At 30.2% G+C, this 23483-nt stretch overlaps 2 protein-coding genes and 1 long non-coding RNA gene across 5 annotated transcripts; 2 read left to right on the plus strand and 1 right to left on the minus strand.

The window, feature by feature from the left end:
- Window positions 1-188: 188 nt before the first annotated feature.
- LOC118446396 (BRISC and BRCA1-A complex member 1) lies at window positions 189-3266 on the plus strand. Its single transcript, XM_035877025.2, has one exon. It carries the CDS (start codon window positions 709-711, stop codon window positions 1618-1620), a length of 912 nt encoding a protein of 303 aa, XP_035732918.1. The 5' UTR covers window positions 189-708; the 3' UTR covers window positions 1621-3266.
- A 691-nt stretch (window positions 3267-3957) lies between these two features.
- On the minus strand, window positions 3958-11380 carry LOC118446393 (multicopper oxidase 3). Of its 3 annotated transcripts, none has more exons than XM_035877020.2 (11): window positions 11019-11380; window positions 9703-9776; window positions 7695-7987; window positions 7093-7303; window positions 6678-6958; window positions 6457-6580; window positions 6094-6314; window positions 5809-5995; window positions 5439-5654; window positions 5109-5327; window positions 3958-4872 (listed from the first exon to the last, which is right to left on the minus strand). In XM_035877020.2, the coding sequence occupies exons 2-11, from the start codon at window positions 9767-9769 to the stop codon at window positions 4472-4474; spliced, it is 2220 nt and encodes a 739-aa protein (XP_035732913.1). In that variant the 5' UTR covers window positions 9770-9776; window positions 11019-11380; the 3' UTR covers window positions 3958-4471. The 3 variants fall into 3 exon arrangements, with proteins under 3 accessions (XP_035732913.1, XP_085516146.1, XP_035732914.1); XM_085660020.1 differs by having other exon boundaries at window positions 11284-11305; XM_035877021.2 differs by lacking the exon at window positions 11019-11380 and adding an exon at window positions 9943-10064.
- LOC146872711 (uncharacterized) lies at window positions 11362-13400 on the plus strand. Its single transcript, XR_014982682.1, has 3 exons — window positions 11362-11500; window positions 13167-13261; window positions 13368-13400. It is a non-coding gene; the product is annotated as an uncharacterized LOC146872711 (long non-coding RNA).
- Window positions 13401-23483: the final 10083 nt, after the last annotated feature.

The following is a 23483-nucleotide window of genomic DNA, read 5'->3' on the forward strand; positions in this document are numbered from 1 at the left end:
TTTTGATTCGTTAAAAGGAATACTTTCAGAAAAATAACTTGTATACAATTTTCTTTTTGTTAGAATCACTTTTTTATTGTCTTCTCGAAATTGAAATGGATTATTAAAATTATAATTTAAATCAAAATTTTTCTAGTCGATACTCCTACCATCTTTCGATCTTCCTTCTAACAACAAATAATCACCAATTCGCAAATATAAAGAAGTGCCTTTCGTATATATAAAAGCATAAGAATATTTTTCATCTTATAATATTTGATATAATTACGACGTTAATTTTGAACTATTCTTCTTCGTAAAATAATTACGAACAAATCTTCAGTCAAAATATATCTATTTTTGAAAATTAAAGCAATGGAATGTACATATAGCGCAGTGCTGCCTGCATCGTCCGATGTGAAGAATTAACTAAAACGTAGTACCCAGAATTTTTATTGAACTTTTACGTCCCGTAACATGATCATACGCAAGGAATGATTAATATAGTTACAAATTGTTACGAACAATTACGAGTCGTTTAAAAATAGTGATTATGATTGTGATTATTATTAATGCAAATGAAATTTTATTTTTCTAATCTAAAAAAGAAAATATTTACGATAAACGTGCATATATTATAACGTTTGTCCATTGTCTGATTATATTGATGTTAATCTGACATTTGAGAGAGTATCGTTCAGGTTATATGTTAACATAAAATTATAAAACATGTCAACTACACAAGATTTGAACGAAGAAATTGATACTGTTTCGGCAAAATTAACATCGGCCACTGTATTTACTACTCCTGTAAATACTCCAGAACAATCGAAAACGCCGACATCAAATAACAGTAATACATCGAGTCGAAATTTAGACAGTAAAAAGACTAATACTGTACAAGAAAATATTAGAAATTTGCCTGAATTAAATATACCTGAAAAGATCTTATTTGTTGTTGATACGGTAAAAGAGGAAAAGTCTACGTCATTCAAAGTTGGCACCGGTGAATCTTATTCACCATTGTATATGATAAAACGTGTGGTAGAAACTTTTATCAATGCCAAATCTACAATACAGCGAAAACACGAATATGGTCTTATGATATTGGAATCATCTACTATACGTTGGGTTTGTGATTTTACAAACAATATCAAAACCATTTTGAATAATCTTGATACAATAGAGGAAAGCAGTGATGATGAAAAAACATTTGATATAGGACAAGTCTTTGAAGAAATACAATCTCAAATGCCAATAAAAAATTGTGGCATGTCTTTCCCAATGTTTACAACTCGTGTAATTTTGATATACTCAAGATCTAATTGTATACCAAGATTTAATACTGGACAAAAATGTCTTGAAAATTTAACCGAAAATCCATATTTCTTTTTGGACGTCTTATTTGTACACGAACCACCAACTACTGAGAATTTATGTGAAGAAGTATACGCTGAAATAACTACTTTGGACACAACAAGTTTTTCTTATATCTTAGAAGTAGGAAGGAATGCCGCAAAATTGCACGATAATATGGCAAAATTATTAGCACATCCATTACAACGGCCACCACAAAAAGATATGTGTTATACTATCAATGAATCTATTCTTACGGACTTACATACTAATTCTAATGTCTAGCAAATATGTGAATATAGATATATTTTCTCTGTTTAACTTATAAAAAAAAAAAAAAAAAAATTGAAAGAGCAAGAGAACTATTTTTATGAACAATTAAGTTTAATTTCACTTTCCTTTGATTGATTCATTCACCTTTACTTTGATGTTTGAGCAAACAGCTACATTGCATTTATTGTCTTTTTGTGCCATGTGGCAAATTTTGAAATGTTTACTGATAAGAATTTGTGTGTACGATAATAAAATGTATAACCAAAGATGAAAAAACAAAATAATATGATACTATTTTGTTTTCTTACGCGCATATACATATATATATATATATACTTATATACACAAATATATGTATGCACAGTTTTATAATCATATATTGTTGTACAATATTATATACTCGAAGATATCATTTGCAATGTTTACTCGATAAATATTTTTTCGAGAAATTGCATTGACATTTTGCCCATATAAATGCATACTCTTTGATGTCTAATAAGATTTAAAACATGAAAACATTTTTGTTTACAAAAATGACAAATATAATTTTTTTTTTCTATGCTTATTCAAATCTCCAATACGGTAAATTTTTTTTTTTTTTTTTTTTACAAAAATCGCAGAATAATCTTTTTCTTTTCTAATATTTACTTTTAACTACATTTACATCATTAGATATAGCACACCTTATGTCATACCAATTTATTTTTGACATTCGTTTGATATTCTTTGTTCATATTAGAATCATAATCTTGATATTTTTTTCACTACTCTACATTGCAAATGTATACTTTGTTCATAAATATAATCAATCATATATTTCATTTGTTTAGTATTGGATTCTTGATGTGCCAAATTTATATTTTTATTTCTAGAAAACAAAATTATCTAATATGTCGATATAAAATGAGCAAACTGTATTTAAAACCTAATAACAGAGATTATGATATATAATAAATAAAAAGATCTTTCAACATTTGATTGCATAACTGTAATATACTGATATGTTATTAAGTTATATACCATACTTATGATTAATTTAAGATTTGTTTTATTCATAAGAACGGTTCAGACTCTGCTGTCAAGTACTGATAATATATGTCCTTTGTGAGCAAAAATGAATACGTCCATGAACATGATATATTTCTAAACGATTTGCATTTTAAATTAATTAAATAATGAATGCACAAGTATTTCTTTCAAAAACAAATTTTTTTTATATATATATATATTGTATTATATATCGATGAGCCACTTGCGGATTTCCCCGTTGTATGATTACTAAATAATATTGACTGATACGAGGAAATAAATCAGGAAATAACTAGTCGACGATCTTTCATTGTGTGTGTATAATATTAGATATTGACGAATATGTTTCGCACATAAGTGCTATTAAGAAAAAAAAAAAAAACAAACGAATAAAATGATTTGAGTATTGGATTATTCATCAGATGTTACTTTGTCGGCAGAAAAATATAGGGAAATTAATATGTGAAAATTCGATTTTTTTTTTTTTTTTTTTTTAAATCAAACTTTCATTAATTGTCAAATGTTTATTAATCGTTTGGAACATAAAATAGTCTTTATCTTTCTTTTCAATTCAAACAATAAAACGAGAATGAAATATTTAATTATTTGCATTTCTTATGGTATTCGTATAAAAATTCCAAATTTGTTCTATCGTTTATAAATATAGCTCAATCAGAAAAAAAGACTTGATCCTTTCAATATTTCGATGAATTTGACATTTTTTTTTTTTATAGATTGCTATATCAAGCTGTCGATGTTGCTATAATTACGCAGTTACAATTTTATTTCTTTAAAGGAACGCATAATCGATTACCTTTATATTTCATCAAATAAAGCATCCAAATGTTCCTCATTGAAGTCAAATGATACATCATAAAGTAATTCATCGTTTGTCGAGAAATTATACATTATAAATCGAGAAAATTTTGTGCCGTTACATATATAAGCAACAAAACATAACTTTATGCACTGCGCAAACGTTACAAGCAATTTCAACAGCTTTACAACGACAACAATTAAATTCATAATTTGCAAATGTTCATTTTTAATAACTTGATACTCCCATAGTTTTTAAACAATTAATTGCTTTATTATATACATAAAGAATAAAAAGACAAGCAATCACGTAAAAGAGGAAAATAAAAACTATAGAATGAGGTATAATACATTGCTGATATGCAATTGTTATGAGATACATTCAATACAAAATGAAAACTGCACAAAATTATGGATCAACCAACAATAAATTATGGTATCAATAAGACATCACAATTTATGAATTTTTGACATTTTACAAACTTCATAATTTAATTAGGCTAAACTGTAAATATCACAATACTTGAAGTTACGATATTAAAATGAAGATGATGATGATGATGATGATTATGATGGTAATGAAGATGATGATGGTGATGATGATTATGATGGTGATGGTGGTGATGATGATGATGTTAATTATGTACATCGATATGTTAGGAAAAGAGAATTAATATACATTCGAATACTGACGTGTAATATCGTTATCAAATATAAATCAGTGCTTAGATTACATACAATTTATCACGAACAAAAGCATACTTCTATCCTTCTCCTTTTTCCAAAGAAGAGAAAAATGTTTGCCATTTAAGTTTGATGTCGATCATAATCAATATATCACAGTGACATAGTACTTTTATACATGTTCGGAATACTTTTAAAATTTGTAACTATTCTAACTAGAAACGTATAAATGTACACATATATAACAGTAAAAATATTACGCATTTCTAATAATTGTCTATTACTTAGTAAAGTGACAGACAATTGTGTGATATATATATATAATCATTTATAACTACGAATATAATTGTTTAAAAAGAATAAAAATAATGATATAGAGGTTCGGCAAAAATGTCGATATGGTAAGATTAGACGAGGAGGAAGTTAGTCTTCTATTTTCCAGTAGCAACGGAATTAACTTGTCAATAGATGATTGTAAATTGTTCAACTGATTTATATCATTTTCTGTCGAATTAACTTTCGTAGAGTTTTCAATTATCGTAAACATATTTTTACTTAAAATGTTTGTTTTTTTATTTGAAATGTTTGTACTTTCATCGAAGGACGACTTCCAATCGCCACATCGAGGAAAATTATGTGGAACTTGTTGCATGTCCTCGTGATTACCCACTTTAAAGATCAGAGACATACCAATTTCGGCGTGGAATTCTATGTGACAATGAAATAGCCAATATCCTGAAAATCATTTTTAAAGAATAATTCGAATCAATGTGTTATAAATATAACGATATAATAAATAATATTTTTATCTAATACACAAATGATATTCATAAAATGCGAATTATCATGGAAAATTTAATGTTTTTAAAATTATCGCGCATGATATAGTTTTTGAAAATTTTACTTTTCAAAAACAATTTGAAAATTGTATTTTCCATATGGATTCGATAATGATTATTTTTTTGTTTTACCTGGATTGTCTGCGTAAAATCGTAAAATGGTATAGCCTTTGTTAGGAACAGTCACTGTATCTTTCAATGGCGCCCGATCGAGCTTCCTGTTTATTTTACCGTCTGCGTCCAATTTTTTTACCAAATCAACTGTGATGTTCTTGTTTAGTCTCTCCATTCCTATGACGCGAAATTGGTAGCCATGAAGATGAAAAGGATGATTTGCCTCGTAAGTAATACCTATGGAATAAGATCGACGTTATTAAAATATTGTCTATTTTCAAAATAATTGACAAGTGATGTCATTTATATATTTGCGATATAAAAATGACGACGCTTGTGGAAAAGTACCTTCATCAATAAGTATCACTTCGACGACACTGTTCAATTTCACTTGGAGAACGTGAGTACAACTACAAAATTTTTTATCACATCCTTTCACGGTACTAGAGTTACAAAATTGATTAGGATCGATTAAATCTCTTTGAGACATGAGTGGGAAAGATGGTAACTTCATCGATATGTTATTTAATTGCGGTGTGAATAATTGTTGTGACCGATCTCGTACTGTGAAAAAATAAATTTATTGAAATACGTTATCATAACAAAAAAAAAAAAGAGAAAACAAAGGAAAACATATTTAAATATCATCTTATTTCGTGATTAAGAAGCAGCTTTATAAAATTATTCCAAATTAACACATAGAATAACACGTATTTACCTTGATAGAAGTCATAAAGACCATCTCGATGAAAATCCGGATTGTTCTTAGGATAAAAATCATAGGACACGTAAAATTGATAATCCGGTTCTCTGATACTCGTTTTGTCATTTTTATCCATTGCATTAAGTGAAGCTATACTGATAGTATTATTCGATTCTATACCCTTGTTTAATGCATTCACTTGCTGTTAAAACACAACAAAATATTCATTATAACTATACGATTAATTTTCTTGGACAGTTACATTTTTTATATAATTTATTTATTAAAATATAAAATTACCAATCCTGGTAAATAACTTGGAGGACGTTCGTACGAAATTTCTCCCTCTGGATCAATCTCTTTAGCGTTCTCATATCTAAGAATAGCAACTTGATGAACACCGAAAAATCTCGCATCACAATCCATTAATCCACGAAATCGGATCCAATAATTATTAACTTCCTGATTCATATTAACAATAAAATCGAATCTCTCACCAGCGTAATTCACCAAAGATTCAGCTGAAATATAGATTTTCCTGTTACTAATGATAAATAGGTAGAGAACGTACAGCGCATTTTCAATTTATTTTCTTATCGGACATCAGTATATTGACAAAGACGAATAAATTAATTTGAAAAGCATAATTTTACATAATCATACCTTCCACCGGTTCGATATCACGTCCATCAGAGCTGACGACGATGAGAGTGTGATTATCCACGGATACTTCAATAGGGCAATTAAGAAATTCAGAATTTATTAATCTGAAACGATACCTTAGATTCTGTAATAGAAACATTTTTTTAGAACTTTTTTTATTGTCAATCAAGTTTAGCCAATCAATAAAAAATAATCTTTAAAAATGAGAGAGAGATTTTTACTTTTTTGACACGGAACGTAGTTAAAGGCATTGTCGTGGAAATCTTATTTGTATCGTTCTTGTTGGATTTATATCGTCCCAAATTATTAACTATTAAATTACGAGGTTTATTGTCGCCGTTTGAATGATGATGAGCTAGAAAAATGTCGGTACTCATTTGGTGAGTCCAATCGTATAGAGTTAATGTAAATTCGTCCACGTCATAAAGATCCTTATGCCAGTTCTTTGAGGGTGGCGCACGAACGATTATCGGACCAAAAAGTCCGTCACCTCGTTGTAAACCTAAGAAATGATCGAATAACATGAGCGATAAGAATTAAATGTAAAAAATAGAAGTTATCTATTGAAGATTAGAATAGTTATTTTTGTTCTAGATTTTCAAAAGTTATGCTCGATTAATGAAAAATTGAACTCACCGATATGAGAATGCCAAAAATGAGTTCCAATCTCAGTGGCAATATAATCATAACGAAAAGAGGATCCCGGAAGAATTGGGCATTGCGATATATATGGTACTCCGTCCATGAATGGTGTCTTGTGATGATGCAGTCCATGCCAATGCATCGTAGTACTCTCGGAATGCAATAAATTTATCACATCGATTATTACTCTGTCACCTTGACATACCTGCAATCAAAATTATTCAATTTTGTTGTTTTTATTCGTCCTAATATGTACCAATTGTTAGTAGATACTGGAAGATAAGACAAGATTGAGATAGTCATCATTTTTGTTAGTATGTATTAACGAGAGAGAGAAAGAGAAATGTTTTATAATGCAATGCAAAGAAAATGTTCGTTGGTTTTATTGTTTGCGGTAGAGATATTTATTATGTTCTTTCAAAAAAAAAAAAAATTTATCACGCCCGATAAGTTTTATTTTCGTCCAAAGGTCAAAAAAATTATTTTTTCGCATATAGGTGTATATATATATAGTATATATATATATATATATATATATATATATATATATATATAGTATATATATATATAGTATATAAAATTGCTATTTTAACTACCTCGACTGATGGTCCAGGCATCTGGCGATTAACTGCTAAAATCGAACGCTTTATCCCATCGGCAGGTACGCAATGAGGTCGGAAACAATCGGTGACATTAAATGGACAATCATAACAGGCTTTGCTCATTGTACGATAAGATTCGATTTTGAAGGTGTAATAACAGTCCATTGTTGGTGCTCCATCTTTGCAAAATCGTCTACAGTGATGTTTTTTCCAATCAATCCTATCGGCGATTTCTGGATCGATAGGTGTTAAACCGATGTCATCGTATACCGTTATTAATGTTTTTTCTAATTAGGAAAGAAAAAAATTAGCATAAAAAATCTTACATTATAACAGATGATAAAATAATATGTTTCAATGTAAATAGTGCAATTGGTAATAATTAAACTTATGAAGTTTTTCCTTCTTTTCTTTTCCGTAGATCTTTTTGTTTCCTTATTTGTAGTGTTTGTTGCATGTGTTTTGTGTCTTTTTTTAGATATGTTTAATAAGGAAAACAAGAAAAAAAATAACAACAATGAGCTTGGTAGTTTACAAAAAATGATTTTATTGTTAAAATCTTGGAAACTGGCAAAAAGAGAAAATAAATGGAGAAACAATATCTAGGTAAATATTTTATAGATATTGTTAATTTAATATCACGATTTTTTGCGACAAAATCTGACGTCTTCTATACGGCATCAATTTAATTTATGAGAGGAAAAACTGAAGTATCCTAAGGATCAGCTTGATTTTAATCATCGCTCATGTAAATCCTTATTTTAAAAATGCATCACACCTAGCTGAATGACATTGATCGAAAAAAAAAATTGTTACTAGTTGAGCATCGATCGCAGAACAAATCACTTATTAATACATCTATGCTATAGATTTTATGTATACTTTATATACATATATATATATATATATATATATATATATATATATATATATATATATAAAAGCAGTTCGTTGATTATTTTTTATTCTTTATTAATTAATCCTTTATAATTATTCTTTTATCTCTTATTATTTATAAGACCTTCATTAATAACATCCTTTTATTAATAACAATTTTATTAACAACATCTTTATTTTTTTAATTATTATCTGTTTTTTTATCTTTTTTTTAATTCCATCGTTAAATTGTAATTTTAATTGTGATAAGAAACAAACCGATGAAATGAAAAATTAATATGCGTCTTTTATCAAGTAATGATAAAAGGCGCATTAAGTTTTATCGTTACATAATATTTGAAAGGATACGAGAATAAGGATTTTGTCGAGTATTCGATCCCAACGAGAAACTGTTACTTCCAGACGTGAGAATCTCTCCCAAAAAAATTAATGCTGCGATAAAAATAAAAAACGCCGAGCTTCGTCGTACTCAAATTACATAATCGTAACATAAAGGTGTTGGTATATACATTTGTATATATGTATATACGAAGTCCATATAAATACCTTGTGTATGTGTTTTTAACATTGAAAATAGAATGTGAAAAGAATAATTAATGAAAACTATGTTACATCTTATATCATATCTCATTTAAGATGAATCACATCAAATTATATCTATTTAATTATTATCTATAATTATTATATTATAGAAAATTGGAATATAATAGTGTACCTTGTACTGTTCATAAAAAAAAAAAAAAAAATATATATATATATATATATATATATATATATATATATAAAAGCATTTATGACGATTTTTCTATAAATGCATCGCATTGATTATCACACGTCATTAATTTTTCATGACGTTTATTCTTTCGTCATCACTTATATCAGTATGTACGTGCAATTACGGAGTTATTATATTTTTATCGCGCAAGAATTACTTCAATTTTTCGTCGAACGTAAATACAATGACGAGTTAACAAATGGATTCTCTTCTTTTTCCCCCACTCCACTAATTGAAATGAATAAAAAATCTAAGTACCGGATATCAGAAAAGCGTAAATATGTATGATTTGGATCTCTCACTTAGAATCGATCAGGAAAGATGACTCACCTGAGTAACAGTAATGCGCGAGGAAGTGTATTTGTAACACTAATAACAGTAACCTTCGAGCTATCATTATTGGCCTGCAACACACAAATGCACATAATCTTTAATAATATATTTCATTAGTGGATAGTAGTAAAAAAATTAAAAAAAACAAGAAAAAACAAAAAAAATCAAGAAAAACATGAATAAATAAAAACGTAGGATAAGAAAAAATAATAGAAATAAAAAAAAGTATTAAAGGACCTTGGGACAAGTGCGTGATGATTAACATTCGAGAGTGATCACGCCAGTGAGATCGCGCTACTTTCTTTCGCTTCGAGGCGATAAGGAAACTACTTGAATTTTCCATTCGCTCGACGCCATTTCCACTACCTTCCGAATCTATTTATATGAAGTGGAATTAATTACGTTCGCGGTTATCTCATTGTTGATAGCAAATATGGCCGTTTGTCTACTAACAGATTTACCATAATTAAATTGATATAAAACGAGTTTAGAAAGGTGAATAAAACGCGAAATAAATAAGTAATACGATCAATTAAAAAAAAAAAAAAAAAAAAAAGAATAGAAAAAAGAAAGAAAAAAGAAAGAAAAAATAAAGGTCCGAATTATGTTTGTACAAATGTGTTAGTTATTTTTTGAAATCCTTACTTTCTTCGTTAGACGTAAGACTAAATAAGTTAGATTGCTAGAAGCGGTACAAGTGGAAAACCGCAACCATAGAATGTCGAAATTCCTAATATGCGTTCTTGCGCCATCGAATGCGAGGAGTCACGTTGCGATAAAGCATCGTTATAGTATTAAATGTTTCTATGAATAAATTATTTGAGACAATAATTTAGTAAAACACATTCTTTATTTAGATAAAATAAGATATTAGACTATTCGAAAAATTAAATATATTTTTCTATTTTTATTTATCTATTCGTGCTATATTAATCTAAACGGTGTGAGATTCTGATATAGAAGAGACGTTAAAAATTAAATATATAAATTACATTTTGAAATTGAAAACAATAATAACAATTAAAAAAGATTCGTCGAACTATTGTAATCAATAATTATAATATATACTCTAATCACCGATCATTTGAATCGATCACTTATATATCTTTAAAATTAGACAAGCCATTGTAGAAAGTAATTATTCCAAAATCCTATGAAATATTTTATTTCTTATTTAATATGAAATATTTTATATTATTTTTATTTCTATTGTTTTCCTCTTATGCTTAGATTTAATAAATCTAACGGTACGTCTCATCGCCATATTGAAAATATGAAAAAGGCAGAATTTGAAATAAAAATGACTATATTACCTGATTATTTTTTTTTTTTAAATCAGAAGAAATTTGGTGCAAGATCCTTACATCAAATTTGTCAAGTCACAACTAATCACAAATAAACGGTACGATTGAATATAAAAACACGCACGATTTTATCTCTATCGTAATCTTTACTTTCTTTTTTTTAATTAGAAGAAACTCGGTGGAAGACTCTTACATCAAATTTGTTAAATTACAATTTATCATAAATAAATGATAAAAACGATTAAATGTAAAAAACACACGATTTTATCTCTACCGTAATCTTTTTGAAGTACCCTGCATTCACTTTCAGGGTGAACAAAAATGTCTGCCACTTTAGCGAGTCAAAGCGTTATGGAACACTGAATCGAAGTAACAACGTTCGCTTCTCTATACATGTCTTCCTTTGGAGGTCATGCATACCCCACACGTGCTACCGGTCCCCTTACTTCGGTGATAATACGTCAGATACTGAATTGATACCTGGACTCTGGGTAGGTACGTCATACACATGAGCTTTCAATTTTCCTGTTCCTTTTATTTACCGCTAAACGTCAACGGATTTTCCATGTAAAAATGTCTTTAACTTAATCATAACGTTATTTGATCGCATGATGAAAATAATATATTAGCAGACGGGGACTTAACAGCAGACACATTAATCATGTATACACATTAATGTCCAACGAGATTCTTGAATTAAATTAAAATGAAGAGGAATAGATGAGATTTTCATATGAAAGATTCTTTTTACGTTTGAATAGAACATTATTGCGGTATCTTTAATGGATAATTGAAATAACGCCTTCATTTTTTTTATTATATTCTATGCATAAACGAAAATTGAGAATATGCTGCTGAAATACTTAATGAAATGCTTAACGAAATGTTTAACGAAACATGCAAATAAAGGTATAGTGACGATCATAATCAATTTATGTTATCTGATATATTTAATCATACAGGAATCGAGATTGATAAAATTTTTAAATAAAATAAAACTTTGATAAAACAACTTTGATAAAAGGAACATAATAACAAATTTCTCTGAAAAATAATTATTTGAAGAGCTACTTAATAATTATCTCAGTTATCTTTAATGATATCACAATTTATAAATCCCTAGATAACAATTTATATTTTATATAACAAATATATATATATATATATTATCTTTATAGGATAATTTTTTTCGTACAATTACGTGATAAAATGAGTACGTGATAGTTTGCTCGTTAAACGGATTTCAAAAATGCAAGATCCTTCGTTGTCCTTTTTTTTTGTTCTATTTCTTATCCTCTTCCTGATTTAGTCATCGAATCGTTAAATTAATAGGAACAAAATGGTATATTCTTAAACAGGATCCCCTTCACGGGGATCACGGATGTATTCTTTCCAGGAAACAAACGTCCACGTGACGCACCACGTTTTATCGATTATGGTTCAAATTAACGTGACTATCGCGTGACGTGAGAAGAAAAAAAAAGTCTCTTTCTCTCTCTCTCTCTCTCTCTCTCTCTCTCTATATATATATATATATATATATATATATATATATATACATATAAACATTGAATATTTAATTTATTTATTTCTCAAACATTTTCGTGGTTAAATGAACGATAACGATACTGTTAATACATAGATCAGAATTTTATTCTTTTTCTTATTTCCTATAACTCATTTAAAATTTCGATCACTTAACTGAAGCATTAAAACGTAAATTATTTGAAACATTTTTAAAAGGTATACGTTTCTCGTATAATAATTTACACTTTAATCATATTTGAAATATCATTTATATACTTCGTGCTAAATTATTATTTACTTTTTTCTATTTTTTTTTTTTTTTTTTATAAAACTTCATTGTGATCAAATGAAAATAAGAAAAATCATGTATTTCCCGATTGACTTCATTTTACAATGCGTTTTACATGAATGAATACCAACGTGAATTAGATATACGTTTTAACGAATAATTTTCCGTTTAATATTTAATTAAAGCGTTAAAGTACGCTTAATTAAGAAGCTTTAATTATATATATATATATCGATTTATATGTTATATTGCATAATATAAATAATAAAATATATAACATAAAACTTCATTCTCTATAATTATTTATGTAACTTTCTCTCTCGTTCCCATTCAACTATTAGCCAAGTTCAAACTACTTATTTGAGTTATCCATGTGCCTGAACGCGTGAGCGTTTGAGTATGGACGAGCAACAGGTTTCGGGGGAATTCCTTCCAAGTAAGATTTCAAAATAAATATCTCTCTCTCTCTCTCTCTCTCTCTCTCTCTCTCTCTTTCTCTTTCTTATTTCTGTATTTCTTTTCCTCACTTTTTTCTCTCCCAGTAAAAAGAAGCCAGCAAATATTACCAGCGATCCATCAACTTTTCTACTAATAAAAAAGAAATTGAAATGTATAAAAAAGAACGTCATTTTCTTTTACTAACGCCTAAAGATACACAATAAGCGAACGTATATCCTCTCCATAATTCCCATGACAAAGATGTCATGGACGATGTACTTATGTTCGTTCGTTAATATGATATGTATATGAAAGCAACGCGAGTAAACGACAATTTAATAATTATAATATCTCTTATATTCTTTTGAAAATAATCGAAGTGAAGTAAATATATAAAATAAATATGTACTTTCTTACGTAGACGTGATAAAGCTATCTAAATGTTGAAAAAAAAAGAACTCTTTCTTTAATTTATCATCTCGTACATCAAAAACAGGAATTATCGTTCTTCTGATGTACCGAATAATTATTAACTGAGCGTGTCATTAAAGATCAAGTTTATTTGCTTGATCCGTGATCTCCAAAATGAGAAGTTAGATTTCTCAGTTTCTCCGTGGGATATTATGATGACGCAATTATATAATTTCGAGAAGACACGCACGAAGGTCGTATAATGAACGTGTAAGGAATGGCGAGGGATTCATCGATGCGAAAGTATCATAAATTATCACACAAGTACGATCTAGCTGGGTCTTGCTTAACTATTCGTAATGATCATTATGAATGATCTTTACAACATAAAGATCTTACTCGTCGAGATTGACCGCTTTGTTATTGTAGGTCAAAATAACCATATTTACCTTTCTTCTATTTTTCATTTATCTACCTGCTTTTATATTTTTATGACATTTTGAGTTCGCTCGCCCGCGACGATTTTGATATCTTCATTCTCATCACGCGAATAAATAAATCGTTTACTTCGTGTCGTTATTCCAACGATTTGTCTCAAACGTGATTCCTCCACGAAACGCATGGAATTTAAATGACGAAATGCGAAAAGAAAAGAAAAAAAAAAAAAATTATCGTACGGTCGACGAAACCGTTATTTCTTTTTTTTTTTTCGCTACAGTTATTGGCAAGTTCTTTATTTTTCTTTTTTCTTTCCTTTTCTTTTTCTTGTTGTTTTTTTTTTTTTTGTTTTTTTTTTGCAAAATCGGTAAAATCTTCATCGAAGGACATTATTAGACCGAAAAATCAAATAGTGTCAACATTATGCACAAATGTTCAAAATTGGACACCGTTGACCTTCGAGATGGGGACTAACAATTTTGAATAAACAATTGATCTTCCACATATCAATAAATATATTGATATAATATTTTTTCATAACTATTTGTAGATTAAAAAATACAAAAGATTTAATTCTTATATTTCTTACAGACAGATTAGAATTTATTTTTATTTGGAAATAAAATGTATTTTGAATATTTCCAATATTGCGAATGATAAATTTAAGAAACATTTAAAATAAAATCCGTAAATTGAATATTATCGTCATTGATTATCACCATTACACTCAACATATTAATCATAAAGATTATAAATTACTAGTATTATCTCTACTTTTCAATATGATTTAATATGATAAATGATAATTTAAATTATTAGGTCAATATTACGCATGCTTATAATGTATATCAATTTTTTATAATGATAAAGATCAATTAAAATTTAATAATGAACACTTGAGAAAATATTTTAAATGAGATATTTATTACAATAACAACGTAAATGTTAACGCAAGCAAAATTATGAATTAATAAGGGACTTATTAATAAATTTATTTTTTATTAATAGACTTATTAATGAATTTTTCATAAATTTTATAAATAAAATAACGGAATCACTTGTCATTATATGGTAACGTCAAAAAGAATAATTCGCGATTAGAATGCAAAGTACGTTGTTCGACTTCGAAATTCTTATCTCTTGAGGCATTTATTTATGTATGGTATATAAAAGAGTAACGTTATTGCGAATGAATATAAAATATTTTTCGAAAATGGATTTTTTATTTTTTTCCATAACGAGTAATTTTTCTTCATTTTTTTTTTTTACTAATAAGATAATAACATTTACTACTAAGATAATAACAATGATCCGCATCTAATACTATTTTACGAGAAAGAATTTCATTAATACGTACGAGGAGGTAATATTTGTCAAATAAATATTACACGTTAATAGAACGTAAAACAAATAGAAAATATAATTTCTTACCGTTCAACGTAGATTGCATTACGAAATCCAATAATCGTATTAATAAAATTCGACGATCAATAATTAAGGGCAATATTAGGATCATTAAAGGTATTGTAAACGCACATCATAGAAAATATTTATTATATTTTTATTATAGAAAATATTATAACGACAAAATATACAATACTTTCACTGATAAAAACCGCTACCTCAAGTCTGTATATGATTAAATTTCTGGATAATGACAATGAACTTATCATATCTATAGTGATAATCTTATGTAAATAATAAAGATTGTATAGATAAGTATATTATATACATGTACAGATTATATAATGTAGTACATAATTGTGTTTTCTATACTACATGTTTTTGTGCTCCTAATAATTATATAGTTTTGAAAAATACCTTCGTTCTATATTTTTACGTAGAACTACATAAGTATGTTAATTAAGGTATTGTTTAGAATATGGCTTGAAAACAGATAACAACTATTCCGATGCGATCATCAAATGAGAATGTATATTGAAATATCTACAAAAAAAATTTCTACCGATAGCGATAATCTCATGAAAATAATAAAAATTATATAGATAAGTAATAATATAAGTAAGATAAATAGTAATTATTTATATATAATGTACTACAGTTTAATAACTTTTTAATTATGGAAACCTCATTATCTGAACATGTTACGTATTTCGAAAGTTTTATGACTGGATGTAAGAATTTCATATGTAATAAAAATAATTTTCTGAGATATTGATTTTTGAAATTTTTATTGAAAAACTAAATAGCAAGAAACATCAATGTCAGAGTCATCTTTTGATATTTTCCTTGACTACTTTTACACTTTACGATTTTACATAAAACATATATGGACACATAATGTTCTTAACTGGACACATGATTAAATGTAAAGTTACTCAAATAAAATACGAATTATTTACAAATTAATAGTTCAAAGGAATAATATAGCTCTGTAAACAATTACAACAAAGTGTAATATTATGTGAATATAAATATATATATATATATAAATAAATATTAAGAAAGTAACTGTTGTATTATCCGGAAATAGCTTTATCCAAACACTTATGTCATTCAATTAGTTCAGATAATCAAGTTCTATTAGACTTCATCTATATATTTATTTTACTATACCATAGTTTATCATTTATGTGTATACATAGTCATCCAATCGCGCGTGCGCGCATATGTACACACACACTCACACACATACACACACACACACACACACACACACAAACGCACAATATATACATATATATTCTGGCATTCTTATATCTATGATTTTGAAAAAATCATTCGTTCTCTCTTTTAAGTTAAACTATACGGGTATGATAATTAATTGTATTTTCTCTACGATTGCACGAACATTTAAATCTATCTAATTTTTTAGGGTCACTTTTACAAACTTCGATTAACTCAACATTAACAGCAAACTATTGGCTAATGGTTAATCACTGCTACTTCAACCAATTGAAATACCAGCAATATAGATTCATTTAATACCCAGCCATCAGTAATAATAGATTCCTATTCTATGGATAAAATAAATGATAAATTCGCCAATATTAATAGTAACTTTAAATAGTAATATTAATAGTAACTTTCAATAGTAACTTTATGTAATTTCGATTTGGCGGTAAAAGAAGATTTCTGTTTTACAGAACATATATATAGCAAATAAATGTTTTGCAGACCGTCGAAAAAGTGGTTTCCTGTTTTTATCATCTATCGGTAATAGTAGATAGAGATATGCGAATTATGAAAATAGATACCTGTGCACATAGTATATAATAATAGATCCTCATTGTACCATCACTCGATAAAGCATAATAAAAAAAATATGATCATTAATTTACAAATTACCGAATTTAAAGAAATTACCCTTGAATTTAACTATATCCTACATATCTGACTGTAGAAATATTATTAGCACTGTATAGTGTTAGTATTATACTGTTACATCAGAATAAGACTGAAGGGATTTTGAAAATATATTAAAATATGCAGCCATTCGCTCGGTAATGCTTGCGTTATAAGATTTACGATTAGACTTTGCAAGTATTAACGACCCAGGTCTCACCACGTGGAGGTTGCTGCATGTGGAGACCCACGGGCTGACGGTGACTCTACTCTAAAATCCGCGTTCCACGATACCGATCCGCCATACCTTTCCGCTTCAATGCACTGGCTTCTTAACTAACAGGGTATGCGTAGCTTAGCTACTACACACCTCTTACAGATAGCTCCACCATTTGCACCGTCCGCTTCAGACATAACGGATTATTAAGCACATCTGAATTCGTGCTTTCCGAATTTCGAACAATCAAAGCGCACTCCTTAGAAATACTAATCGCGTCGCGACACTCACGTGTGTGTTATAATTACGTATTAATTCTACTATTAAGCCGAAATTCGCGAAGTACCCCCATCGAAATTTTGAAGAAATCAAACGAAGTCCACGGTAGGACCTTTAATCGCGCCCGAACACCCACGCAAGTGTTAGAAAAACGATGACTCTACTCTACAATTCGCGTTTTCGATTCGAACAATCAAACGAAATTTAATCGCGCCCGAGAACACCAACGCCTGTGCCCGCCGACACGCGCGCTAATGTTCTTCCTATCCTTCCCGTATTCGCGCGTAGAAATCGATGATGAAACCAGCCATGCGATGTACCATCCGGTCGCAGATGAACCTATCCCTCGATGACCTATCCTGTAAAAGAAAAAGATAAAGAGGAAATAAAAGAAAGAAAAAAATTACATAAAATAAAACATAATATATATATATATATATATATAATATAAACAGAAAATAAACATAATTAACAACATAATTAAAAACATAAACACATAATTAAACACATAATTAAATACATAATTAGAAAGAAACAACATAAATAAATATTAGGAATGCATAATTAAAAGGAAATAACACAATAATAACATAATTGAAAACATAATTCAAAAAGAAAAATATGAGAAAGAAAAGAGAGCCCCAGAAAGAGAGGAATAGAGAGCCCCAAAAAGATAAGACCAAAGAAATAGTTCTATATGATGCTGAGACAGCAGCCCGCACAGAAGCCCTCACCTACAGGCCCCTCCCGTAGGTCCCACCCGAGATATATAAAGGATAATTAATGAGAGTAAATAAGAATAAATAGAAATGACAGTGGACATAAAAGAGAGATAGAAAAATTTCATTTTCGTTTCTCCGAGAAATTATTGTACAATAGATTTCTGCTATATTTCTTCTTTTGAAGTATTATTAGCTATATAGAATGAAAATATGTTAATGATTAGTTGGAATTAGTTTGAAAAGATATTGGAAAAGAAATGCAATATGCAGCCATTCGTTCGATAATACTTGCATTTAAAAATTTACAATTAGACTTTGCAAGTATTAACGATCCAGGTCTCACCACGTGGAGGTTGCTGCATGTGGAGACCCACGAGCTAACGGTGACTCTACTTTACTCTAAAATCCGCGTATCGCGATACCGATCCCTCATGCCTTCCGCTTCGGATATCTTGGGCATGGGACAAAGCTAACAGGAAGTATCTAGCCTTAGCTACAGGGACTCCACTTACAGAAAGCTTAACCGTTCGACACCCTCCGCCTCAGGCATAACGGATTATTAAGCACATCTGAATTCGTGCCACCGAATTTGGAACAATCAAAGCGCATTAATCGCGTTCGCGACACTCACGTGTGTTATAATTACGTAGATTCTACTGTTCTATCCAAATTCGCGAACTAATCTAATCGATATGTCGAAGAAATAAAATGAAGTCCTCGGTAGGACTTTCAATCGCGCAAGCGAACTCTCACGTGAGTGTTAGAATAACGGTGACTCTAAGTTGAAATCCGAAGCGCACGCCGAATTTCAACACTAAAACGAAGTCCATGATAGGACTTTTAATCGCGCCCGGACACCCACGCAAGTGTTCGAAAATCGGTGACTCTACTCTAAATAAACTAATCGAATATTCGAGCAAACAAAACGAAGTCCCCGGTAGGACTTTTAATCGCGCACGCGAACACCCACGCGGGTGTTAGAATAACGATGACTCTAAGTTGAAATCCAAAGTGACATATGCTAACCGGTATTTAGACTTTCCATGATATTTGTCGGGATTTCCGCCCCGCTACCAAACATTAGGATTGTCATAACATCAGCCAGCTATGTACAGCACTACAAGGTAAACCGTTCGCGCACCCCGAATTTCAACACTAAACGAAGTCCATGGTAGGACTTTTAATCGCGCCCGGACACCCACGCAAGTGTTCGGAAAACGGTGACTCTACTCTGAAAAAACGCGTTCGCGATGTAATCTAATCGAATATTCGAGCAAATATAAACGAAGTCCCCGGTAGGACTTTTAAGTCGCGCCCGCGTATATTCACGTGAGTGATAGAAAAACGATGACTCTACTCTAAATTCGCGATTTCGATACGTGCAATCAAACGAAGTTTAATCGCGCCCGAGAACACCCACGCTTGTGTACGCCGACACGCGCGCCAGTGTTCTTCCTATCCTTCCCGTAACCGCGCATAAAAATCCATGATGAATCGTGCCAGGCGATGACGCATTCGACCGGAGGTGAACCTATGCCTTGATGATCTATCCTGAAATAAAAAGAAGATAAGGAAAAAATAAGAAAAAGAAAAGAAAAGACATATTGAATATCGCTGCATGATTGCTCGATCATCCCTGAAAAAGAAAAAAAGTAGATGAATAAAAGAAAGATAAGAAAATATAAGTAGCTCTGCACGCTGCTGAAACAACAATCCGCTTCATCTGATGGGTCCTACCTAATGCTTAAAAATTAAAATTAATTAGAACATATTAATAACAAACCTAAAAACATAAAAATATAATTAAAAAGAAATAACATAAATAAATATTAAAAAAACATAATTAAAAGAAAATAACATAATTAAATTCTGAAAAGACATAATAAAAAGAAATAACATATTAATAACATAATTAAAAACATAATTAAAAACATAATTAAAGAAGAAAAATATGAATAATAAAAGAGAGCTGCTGAAAGATAAGAAAATAGAAGCAGCTCTGCATGCTGCTGAAACAACAGTCCTCTTCATCTAATGGTTCCTACCTAAAACCTGCAAATCATAATTAATAAGAATATATTAAAAACATAATTAAAACCTGAAAACGTAATTAAAAAGAAATAACAAATAAATATTAAAGAAACATAATTAAAATGAAATAATATAATAAAATTCTGAAATGACATAACGAAAAGAAATAACATAATTAAAAACATAATTAAAGACATAATTAAAGGAGAAAAATATTAGATACAAAAGAAAGCTGCAGAAAGACAAGAAAATAGAAGCAGATCTACACGATGCTAAGACAGGAACCCGCACAGAGGCCCACACCCATGGCCCACCCCATGGGTCCCACCCGAAACTATAAATCATATTTCATAAGAGAATATTAAAAACATAGAAAATAAAAACAAGATAAATATAACTTTAAAAAAAGAGCCGCAGAATGATAAGAGAATAGAAGCAGTTCTACATGATGCTGATACAGCAACCTGCACAGAGGCACTCAACCATGGACCCCTCCCATAGGTCCCACCCGAGATATATAAAGGAAAATTAGTGAGAGCAAATAAGAATTAATAGAAATGACAGTGGACATAAAAGAGAGATAGAAAAATTTCCTTTTCGTTTCTCTGAGAAATTATTGTACAATAGAATTCTGCCATATTCGTTCTTTTGAAGTATTATTAGTGATATAAAGACGAAAAATATTAATGTTCAGTTGGAATTAGATTAAAAAGATGTTGGAAATGTAAAAAAATATGCAGCCATTCGCTCAGTAATACTTGCGTTAAAGAATTTATAATTAGAGTATGCAAGTAATACCGACCCAGGTCTCACTACGTGGAAGTTGCTGCATGTGGAGACCCACGGGCTGACGGTGACTCTACTCTAAAATCCGCGTTCCACGATACCGATCCGCCATACCTTTCCGCTTCAATGCACTGGCTTCTTAACTAACAGGGTATGCGTAGCTTAGCTACTACACACCTCTTACAGATAGCTCCACCATTTGCACCGTCCGCTTCAGACATAACGGATTATTAAGCACATCTGAATTCGTGCTTTCCGAATTTCGAACAATCAAAGCGCACTCCTTAGAAATACTAATCGCGTCGCGACACTCACGTGTGTGTTATAATTACGTATTAATTCTACTATTAAGCCGAAATTCGCGAAGTACCCCCATCGAAATTTTGAAGAAATCAAACGAAGTCCACGGTAGGACCTTTAATCGCGCCCGAACACCCACGCAAGTGTTAGAAAAACGATGACTCTACTCTACAATTCGCGTTTTCGATTCGAACAAACAAACGAAATTTAATCGCGCCCGAGAACACCAACGCCTGTGCCCGCCGACACGCGCGCTAATGTTCTTCCTATCCTTCCCGTATTCGCGCGTAGAAATCGATGATGAAACCAGCCATGCGATGTACCATCCGGTCGCAGATGAACCTATCCCTCGATGACCTATCCTGTAAAAGAAAAAGATAAAGAGGAAATAAAAGAACAAAAAAATATATAAAACAGAAAATAATAACTATACACATATATAAAATACAAATAGAAAATAAATAGTTAAGAGATCTAGAAAAAGAAACGAAAAGAGAAGCAGCATGCAACATCCCATGGGTCCTACCTAAAACAAATAAATAATAATTAATAAAAATAGATTAAAAACATAATTAAATACATAATTAGAAAGAAGCAACATAAATAAATATTAAGACTACATAATTAAAAGGAAATAACACAATAATAACATAATTGAAAACATAATTCAAAAAGAAAAATATGAGATAGAAACGAGAGCCGGAGAAAGAAAAGAGAGCCCCAGAAAGAGAGGAATACAGAGCCCCAAAAAGATAAGACCAAAGAAACAGTTCTATATGATGCTGAGACAGCAGCCCGCACAGAAGCCCTCGCCTACAGGCCCCTCCCGTAGGTCCCACCCGAGATATATAAAGAATAATTAGTGAGAGCAAATAAGAATTAATAGAAATGACAGTGGACATAAAAGAGAGATAGAAAAATTTCCTTTTTGTTTCTCTGAGAAATTATTGTACAATAGAATTCTGCCATATTCGTTCTTTTGAAGTATTATTAGCTATATAGAATGAAAATATGTTAATGATTAGTTGGAATTAGTTTGAAAAGATATTGGAAAAGAAATGCAATATGCAGCCATTCGTTCGATAATACTTGCATTTAAAAATTTACAATTAGACTTTGCAAGTATTAACGATCCAGGTCTCACCACGTGGAGGTTGCTGCATGTGGAGACCCACGAGCTAACGGTGACTCTACTTTACTCTAAAATCCGCGTATCGCGATACCGATCCCTCATGCCTTCCGCTTCGGATATCTTGGGCATGGGACAAAGCTAACAGGAAGTATCTAGCCTTAGCTACAGGGACTCCACTTACAGAAAGCTTAACCGTTCGACACCCTCCGCCTCAGGCATAACGGATTATTAAGCACATCTGAATTCGTGCCACCGAATTTCGAACAATCAAAGCGCATTAATCGCGTTCGCGACACTCACGTGTGTTATAATTACGTAGATTCTACTATTCTATTCAAATTCGCGAACTAATCTAATCGATATGTCGAAGAAATAAAATGAAGTCCCCGGTAGGACTTTCAATCGCGCAAGCGAACTCTCACGTGAGTGTTAGAATAACGGTGACTCTAAGTTGAAATCCGAAGCGCACGCCGAATTTCAACACTAAAACGAAGTCCATGATAGGACTTTTAATCGCGCCCGGACACCCACGCAAGTGTTCGAAAATCGGTGACTCTACTCTAAATAAACTAATCGAATATTCGAGCAAACAAAACGA

This window comes from Vespa mandarinia, chromosome 10, assembly GCF_050613455.1.
Source record: "Vespa mandarinia isolate Hongniang chromosome 10, ASM5061345v1, whole genome shotgun sequence".
NCBI classification, from domain to species: Eukaryota; Metazoa; Arthropoda; class Insecta; order Hymenoptera; family Vespidae; genus Vespa; species Vespa mandarinia.

What these genes read in the sequence shown, in the direction of transcription:
- LOC118446396 (XM_035877025.2), top strand. Translation starts at nt 709, where the DNA reads ATGTCAACTACACAAGATTTGAACGAAGAAATTGATACTGTTTCGGCA.
- LOC118446393 (XM_035877020.2), bottom strand. Translation starts at nt 9,769, where the DNA reads ATGATAGCTCGAAGGTTACTGTTATTAGTGTTACAAATACACTTCCTC. An exon ending in TGCCTGGACCATCAGTCGAG is followed by an intron (nt 7,304 to 7,694) that starts GTAGTTAAAATA and finishes TTTTGATTGCAG; the next exon opens with GTATGTCAAGGTGACAGAGT. An exon ending in TTTTTGGCATTCTCATATCG is followed by an intron (nt 6,959 to 7,092) that starts GTGAGTTCAATT and finishes ATCATTTCTTAG; the next exon opens with GTTTACAACGAGGTGACGGA.